Source organism: Anthonomus grandis, chromosome 16, assembly GCF_022605725.1.
Source record: "Anthonomus grandis grandis chromosome 16, icAntGran1.3, whole genome shotgun sequence".
In the NCBI taxonomy this organism is placed as follows: Eukaryota; Metazoa; Arthropoda; class Insecta; order Coleoptera; family Curculionidae; genus Anthonomus; species Anthonomus grandis.
The window spans coordinates 10,203,506-10,212,506 of NC_065561.1; the positions used below are offsets into that span (position 1 = coordinate 10,203,506).

Sequence of the window (9,001 nt, forward strand, 5' to 3'; positions counted from 1 at the left end):
ATCCCTGTGATTTTTATTTGTGGGGTCATTTGGACCAAATTATTTATTCTACACCTGTGCCAGATGAACCTGATCTTTTGGCTCCCATTGCAGTAGCTGCAGGCGAAATTAAAGATAGGGGTGAAGTTATTCAGAAAATTCACGACAATTTAACATTACGCTGCAGGTATCCAACAAAATGGCGGCCACTTTGAGCACCTTTTAAATTAATTATTAATTATTATTATTTATTATTTAGTATTTTTTAACGTTATCCAATAAATTTTTTTTCCTTAGTTTTTATTAAAGTTATTTATTTTTAAATTCTGATAAAATGGTGCCTTTTGGGAAAAATATGCAGGATACCTTTTTTTCTGTTAAATAAACCAAGGAATCCTAAAATTTTTAATTATCAGTGGCGTACTATTTTTTTTTTATTAAAAAATTACTCTAATGCCGATCTGATCTACGCCACTGGTTGAAGCTAAAATATTTACTTTTTATATTTAAAGCATCTTTATTAGGTAGCTTAATTGAGAAAATTTGACACCGATATCTTAAACAGTCAAAAAACTAAAAATTAATTTCTTAATTTTTTTAAAAACTTTAACCCCCTGTATTTTGCTTCTGAGGCATTTCCGACCCATAGTGTCTTATATCAAAAGTTATATTTGAACGTCCCCTATCATGCCCCAAAAGCATGACCTTCTTATAAAAATCACCCTGTATACTTTATTGTGTCGCTGAAGGGCAAACAGGGGCAGTAAGCTGAAAAAAACAAATACATCAATCATAAATGTATTATACCATGTTTCGGCTAATTAATAAATGGATCTTTCTTCCTCCCAGATTTTTTTAATTTTCATCAAATATTCTATACACCACCTGACAATTCCATTACAGCAGCTCTTTTGTTAACCATCTTAAGCTTAAATCCAAGTTTTATCAGGTTTCTCCGCAAGGTTGAGACTGAGAAATGTTTGTCCCTTGCCGATAAGGTGTCCTTAACCATCTCTATGGTCACAACCTCATTGTTTTTGTATTTAGAATACACAACTTCCCTTAGCAATTTGGCAATATCCGTGTCAAGTCCCTTTGATTAGCCTGCATCTTTCCTTTTTTTCTGTCTTTAATCCCTTTTTTTACAAAATAGCATATTGTACTATACTGCCGTCCTCAATTAAAGAGTGGTATCTGCAAAAAAATCAGAAATCGACTTTTTGCTATATGTGGGCTCCTTGTAGGTTTATTTATTTACCTACAACGTCTTAAAGCCGTATCTGGTTTTTTACTCCTAAAATAAAATAATTTTAATATGCCGTATGTGAAAAACGGCAATAGATGCTCAGTCAAAAGGCGGTAACTGCAGTATACTCAATTAAAAAGCGGTATGTGCATGCGCGTGTCATGTACTTACCGCATTTTGATTGAGTATGACGCATTTACCGCGTTTTTACTGAGGTTCGCGTGGCAAATTCGCTCATTCGCGTTTGCAGTACGTTTGGGAACGGGTTGATATTTAAGATTTGATTTCAATTTGGCGCTTATTTTGTGATATTTTCTAATAGTTTTAATAAAAGTTGTTGCCTTTTAAGTGTAGTGGGAGTAGCTAAGATGGCTCACGACCGAACGAGGTATATAATTATTATCTATGGCTTTGGGGAAAAATGAAGACCTATCTTTACAAAAGGCTACGATTGATGCCAATCTGTAAGTAAATTTATAAATCCAAAAGATTTGTTATTCTAATCCTTATGTCTAGCTAGATTTTTTCAAGTAAATTAATTTAATTTAGTACTTAATTTTAATAAAAAAATATTTTTTTGGAAAATCCTAATTTTTGTGTTTTAGCTGTTTATATCGGGTCAAAATAAGATGTTAATAAAACTATAATTGATCAATTTACTGAAATAAGAAAACCATTATGATAGTAAGTTTGTTAATTAGTTTTTTTGAACTTTAAATATTTATAGAAATACAGTAAAATGTTCTTTTTTAGTGCTACGTTAGAACCCATTGCTATAAATACCGTCGATCAGGGAAGTAACTCTTCAGACTACGTGTTGCAGGAATTACAGCCTATATCCCATTATTTATCAGCAGAAAATTTTAATCAAGATTTTCTTAAGATTGAGGCATCCTGCTCTATTTCAAGGTTTCAAGTTGGCTAGAAACTATTAATATTGACGACGTTATTATTGATTCTTTTGACACTAATTCACCTTTACAAATGGTAGGTAATGTAGCATTTAAGAATGCCATTTTATAAATTTTTTAACATAATTTTATTGTAACAGGTGGCGATCAAGCAAGTCACAAAGAGTCTATAAATTCAGAAGATGATACTGATGAACATGAGGAGGTCGAGGAGTTGTGTTTAGCTCAACTTGCTAAGAAATTAAAAGTATTACCGCATTTAGTCAGACAGATGGTAAATGTTTTATAATGGTTATTTGTAAATGTTTTCTTAATTTTCAGGTATCATTAAATAAAGTTAATTGTTTTTATTTTAGTAGACCCAGAAGAAAACATGAAAAAAAAAGAAAAGTCTGCATTGACTTCTATTATAAGCGGAGAGACAAGGCGCAAAATAAACTGTGAATTTTGGAAAGTTTCAAAAAGGAGCAGAAAATGTTTCATTCTAAATAGCTGTAAGCGATTAACAGTAAAACGAAGAACGGGAGAATATGTTGCAAGAAAAAATAACACGTTTAAGTCTTATCTAGATAATGAGCAAGGTGAGCCTGTAAATGTATGCAAAACCTTTTATTTAACTACATTGGGATATAAACCTAATAATGACCGCGTATTACATGACACATTATCAAAGACACCTAAAGGACAGTTTACTCCTCTTCAACATGGACGCATAGGACAACGCTCGATGAAAAAAATAGATGACGCAGATATTAATGCTCATATTGAGCCTTTCACCCAGAGGTTTCCCATTATCGCAGAGAACATGCACCGAATACTCGATACCTTGGTAGTGATGTGTCAATCGCCCTCATGCATAAAGATTTTCAGGAAAAGTTTCCTGCTATAAATGTTTCATATGAGACTTACAGACAAAAAGTTAAAGCCAAAAATATCTCGTTCACCAAGCTTGGACACGAAGAATGCGATATATGTGAATCGTTTAAACTTCATGGACATACCAAAGAAAACCTCCAAGAATCATTTAAGAAATACCTTTTCTGGAAAAATCATATTAATCGTGCCAAAGAATTGCGCGAATTTTATAGGGAACAATCTGAAACTACCTTTAATTCTAAAACACAATGCGTTTCTTGCGATCTACAAAAAGTCACCATGCTTCCCAGAATGGATATGTTTAAAAAGGTTATTTTTTTTGGAAAGGTTAATAGCGTTTAATGAAACCTTTGTCCCCCTGGGCAAGCACCCGAAAAATAATAAGCCGTTTGCCGTTGTCTGGCATGAAGGAATTAGTAAACGTTTCAAAAAAGATATTATTAGTACCTTTCACGCCTTTTTAAAGTTTAATAGAGACGCCAATAACATAATAATATGGATGGACAATTGTGCCAGTCAGAATAAAAACTGGACATTGCTTACTTTCTTAGTTAAAATGATAAAATCTAACGAAATACAAGCCAACAAAATAACTTTTAACTACTTTGAACCGGGACATACTTTTATGTCCGCTGATAGTTTTCATCACCAAATCGAACTATCTATGAAGAGGAAACAAAAAATCTATGATTTCAGCGACTTTCTTGATGCAGTTGGTAGCAGTTGCAAGGGCAATGTGGATGTAAAAGCGATGAATTTTAATGACTTTTATGTTTGGAAGAATATGACATCACAAACTAAGTTAAAAAAATATTTAGAAAACCGACCATACCTTTCAGATATGGTTCAGGTTGTGGCTGAGCACGGCCAGTACACTTTAAAATATAAAAAAAGTTTTACCGGAGAGTTTTATGTTTTGGATTTCCTAATGAATAAAGCTATGAAAAAAAAACAACTTCATAATTAAGCCTACGCCATCTTTACAACAACCCAGAGGATTTCCAAAAGAAAAACGAGATAACATTCTCAAGCAATTAGGTACTATGTTCCCAGATAATAGAAAACTGTCTTGGGAAAATTTGCCTGACATAAAAAATGATGACGGTAGCGATGAGGAAAAAAAAAAAAGATGTGTTTTTAATAATAAGCTTTATTAGTTAAAGTGTTTTTTTTTGTAGAATGTGTCCATGATAAGAACGAACTGCTTTCTGATCCAGAAGAAGCGATTTCTCAGAAACGAAACGTCGGATATAATTTTTTTTTGTTAAAGTTATAATCGGACGTTACGTCTCTGAGGAATGGCTTTATCCATATCAGAAAGCAGTTTATTCTTATCTCTGAACACACTGTATATCATTTTGTAATGTGCACATTCGTATATTTTAATTATAAAAATTTATAAAAAAATACAAATTATTTATTTTCCTTTTTTGGAGACTGTAGTTACTTGTAAAATATCGTATTCGTAAATTAAAATGCAGATACGGCAATATTCCTGTTCCAATAAAATATCCGCTGCACAATAAAAACGCGGTATCTGACTTTTTACCTATAATAAAAATAAAAACGTGATTCTTTTTCGGAGGTTATATTTCCAGTATAAGTCCCATTATTATACATTTTTTTTATCAAAAAGGTAAAAAGGCATATGGAGTTCAGAGGAAAAACATTGATGGCCGATTTCTCGAATTCATGTTGGCTGCACATACCGCGTTTTAATTGAGGACGGCAGTATAGGGAATCCCTGTTAAAAACGCTATTATTTTCAAAGCACTACAATAATTTGTGAACTGAGGATCATTCCTTAGATTGTTATAGACAATTAGATAAATTTGTTTGGCGTCTGTATTTAAACAATTACGTTTTAAAACTGCTTGACTTTCCCCTGTAGCTTCTACTTCTCTTGCTTTTTTTTGCTTTCTCAACACTAGAAAATGAACTATCAGAACTATGTAAGTCTAAATTACTGTCCAGAGCACTCTTATTATTTTCATCACAAATGCTGTACACCCACGGTCTCCATAAGCCCGCACAAACACTTTCCTCTTCATTTGCCAAATTTTTCTGCCTATTTTTCCAGGGTCGAAACATTTTAAGGTCTTAGGTATAATACCAAAACAAATCCATAAAAACAAATAAAATAAACACTCTTCCTCACAGTAAAAACTGCAAAAAAATAAGACAAATACAGGCCAAATTCTACACTCTCCACTTTCATAAACGTCTAAAAAGCCAAACCGGCAAAACCCATCAAATAATAATAACCTCACATGGCGCCCCTCCTAACTATTAAAGGTGATAGAGCCGGCCAACAACTATTTTAAAGGCGATAGACCCATCCTTAAAGATCTCTTTAAAAACACGACGAAAGTAATACAAAAACAGCCAAAAAATTTATTTGGTTACGGCCCCGTAATCCTCAAAATCAGTGGGATAGAGCGAGATACACAATCACTTGCACATCCTAAAGTAGGAATCGCCAGGACGCAGGTGTTTTATCTTTGTTTAATAGACTGGCTAAAAAGAGGTGAGTAGTCTGCGAGTGCTGGGAGTATTTAAAATGCTTGGATCTTAGTCCGCGGTCAATTTTTTTATATTATTTTTAAAAGAAAAATAGAAAAAAAGTGTAAAACATGGGGTTTTACGTATATTTAAAATGATTTCATAGATAAACTATATAAGATTTTGCCATTTAAACATGTATATCATGCGACAATAAATACGACATAGGCGTACAGACTAGTTAGTGCGGCATCTGCGACACATCAAAGATTCTAATAGATCTCTGAACTGGACTTTAGCTATCTTTGTTCCTTAATTATCCATATTGAGGAATGTGAAAATGAAATACGCCGTCATCTTACTACTGCGAGATCAGCGACTACCAAGCTAAATAAAACGTTGAGAAGAGTATTGTGGACAGAACTTCGAACCAACGTATCCGTATTACAAGAAATTGGTCGACATACAAGACTACTAATTAGACTAAACCGCATGTATCTGCAGTACCTTGGTTACATCTATGCCTTGGTCATACATATAGCTAAAAGATCAGACACAATGGAACGACTAATCATTAAATAGAAAGTAGAAGACAAATGCCCAAAAGGCAGATCTCCAATTAGATGGGTAGACCGAAAAAAACCCTTAATAAATATTAGACTACATGACGCCGAAAGGATTGCATGAGCAATCTTGAAGTCAACTGCTGAATAAAATATAAATAGTGACGCTACATCGTTTGGACTATTGTTTGGACTATACAACGTTGGCCATTTTTATGTCAAATTCTGAAAAGGCACACCAAGTTAAGTATTTTGGTTTGTGTAAGAAAAAATTGTTTTTTTTTTCAGAATGTAAATCCACTGAGGTAAATGAATCTGCTTCTAGTAGTTCAGGAGAAAATCAACCGATTGTGCTAGTAACTGTGCCGCCAGATGAACAAGTTGCAGATTATGAAAAAGAGTATCCAATAGAGCCTCAAATCTTATTTGCAAAGTTTTGAAGACATTATGGAGAATAAGACGATAGCTACTCAACCTACTGTCAATTCCGTTACAGAATTCTTTTTAGACGCGAACAATCTAAGAGAAGAATTTTATACCTTAGAAAGCGAAACTTGCAATATTTCGCAGTCACATAGTGTAATCGACATACCATTTAGTGATGTACCAAACAATACAAATTTGGAGATTATGGAGGACGAAACAGATGATAATGAAAGACTAAACAGCCCCAGGTTAGGAGACATGCAGACCGAGGAAGAAGCATCAGCCATGATATCAGAAAGAAACAATGAATCAGATTTGGAGAGCGACTCAAGTTACCAAGAAGAAAATGAACAACATGAAGACAGTGGATCAAGTAGCGATAATAAAGAAAATGTGACTAAAAAACGTAAAAGGAAACCTTTAAAACAACTATGGAAGAGGGAAAAAAATAGAATTCTTCGCGAGAAAGGACAAAAATATACCGGATTTAAAAAAGACGGCGAGACCAAAAACTACAAACAAATTGCCCCTAAAGCTGAAAGAAAAATGAGCCCACCAATTCCAATCTTTGTAAAAATAGTAAACTACGTTCCTGTTCAAATATTTTCAAAGAGAAAAGAAGGCAGCTTTTTGAAAAGTTTTGGAAAATGACTTAGGATCAGCGCAAAGTTTATGTGGTTAATAATGTAGCTCTGTTAGCTGTTAAAAGAAAATACACAAAAAATTAAAATTCGTCGAGAAACTTTTCGATGTTTTATAGTTTAACAATAGATGGCCAGAAAACGGATGTCTGCAAAAAACTTTTCTTGTCTACTCTATGTCTAGGAGAATTTCAAGTAAGCTCATGGGTTAAAAAGGCTGAACATGGTATGCATGAATCAAAAGCTGGCAAGAATGAGAATAGGGTGACTCACTTACGCGAAAAGAAAAATAGTGATAAGAAATTTTTAAATCAGTTTTTTGATGAATTATCTTTCTTACGATCCCATTGTTGTCGTCAAACATCATCTAAGTTGTACTTGAACCAAAATGTGCCGTCAAAAACGGCTTTATTTAGGGCATATCTTTCAAGATGTGAAACTGAAAATAAAAAATCTATGAGTCGAAAAACCTTCGATGACCTGTTTCAAGAAAAAAATCTTGCCATCTATCAGCCGAAGAAAGATAGGTACGATCTTTGTTGCCAGTATGAAGTAGGAAATTTAGAAGGACTTTATGCGATACACATTGCTAAAAAAGATAGAGTAAGGCAAGAAAAGGCGAATGATATAAAATTGGCCGATGATGAAGAGGCAGTAGTGTTGATGATGGACTTGCAAGCTGTAAAAGTATGCCCCAGTTTGAATGCTAGTTCTTTGTACTATAAAACAAAATTATGCTGTCACAATTTCACAATTATTAACATAAAAACTAAGCATGTAATGTGTTACTGGTTTAGTGAAGTCGAAAGTGACCTTTCTGCTTTCACGTTTGCGTCTTTGGTCTTTGGTCATTTTGTCGCATCATATGTATGGTAGTATAAGACCAGGAAGCAAAAATGTTACGTATATCCGAGCGATAAAATACACCTCCGAAGGAATAATTTTCTATAAACTAAATTTTGATGATTCATGGACTGACCTCCCCCAACGGCGATGCCGAAAAGAAGTTTGCCTTATGTGGCCGCCACTAAATTTGACTAAGAAGAAAATAAAAGCTCAAAAGTTTAAACATCCCCAGGAACTTAAATCAGTTATTCCTGTAGATTGCAACGCCTTTTATGATAATTTGAGTCACATGTAGGTTTAGTTGGTTCTGATGTTCCTATTCTTGCTAAAAATTATTTTTTTTGCATTTTAATAGTGACATTTTTATTTCAAGGCCCTTAGATGGACCTAACTTACATAATTCTGTTAACCCACATTTGGTCAACATTTAATTTGAGCAATATCTCGTAACCCACTTAAAAAGCTCAAAAACTTGAATAAATCATTATTTTTCTTTTTACGATCATACAGATATTTTTTTTGTTGAATATCCAGGATTTATTGGTTTAAGATACCGTCGCCACTCACGTGTAGTTAGTTTTTTCTCCTCCTTTAAAAAAAATTTTCAGGGGGGTTACGAGCTATTGCATCTTAACCGACGGTATGTGTATAAAGAGGAGGCGGAAGCAGTATCTTCAACATCAGAACCAGTTGTGAAGCAGTTTCCGTGAAAAATAATATCGCTAGTAGTAGGCTCAATACAGAGCGATTTTCCACAGGCTTGGAAGATGTTGCAAGTTAGGATTACAGTAGAAAAGTAATCCCCTGGTACCCTAGAGAAACAAAGAAGAGAAGTAGATAAAGACCGCAGAAGTGATGGCTGGATCATATTAGAGAAGTCGCCGGTAGAAACTGGGCACAACTAGCTCAAGATTGACTGGAATGGAAAAGACTCGAAGAGTGCTACGTGCAGGAATGGATCGGATAAGGTTGATGAAAAAGAAGAAGAATATACGGCTAATCACTCAATTC

General features: G+C 33.9%; 1 protein-coding gene across 2 annotated transcripts; it reads left to right on the forward strand.

Moving 5' to 3' along the window:
- The first annotated feature begins 1,495 nt into the window (after positions 1 to 1,495).
- On the forward strand, positions 1,496 to 4,369 carry LOC126745797 (uncharacterized). 2 transcript variants are annotated; one of them, XM_050453803.1, is made up of 4 exons: positions 1,496 to 1,689; positions 1,979 to 2,212; positions 2,277 to 2,410; positions 2,493 to 4,369. In XM_050453803.1, exon 4 carries the CDS (start codon positions 3,026 to 3,028, stop codon positions 3,977 to 3,979), a length of 954 nt encoding a protein of 317 aa, XP_050309760.1. In that variant the 5' UTR covers positions 1,496 to 1,689; positions 1,979 to 2,212; positions 2,277 to 2,410; positions 2,493 to 3,025; the 3' UTR covers positions 3,980 to 4,369. The 2 variants fall into 2 exon arrangements, with proteins under 2 accessions (XP_050309760.1, XP_050309761.1); XM_050453804.1 differs by having other exon boundaries at positions 2,496 to 4,369.
- The last annotated feature ends 4,632 nt before the right edge of the window (positions 4,370 to 9,001 follow it).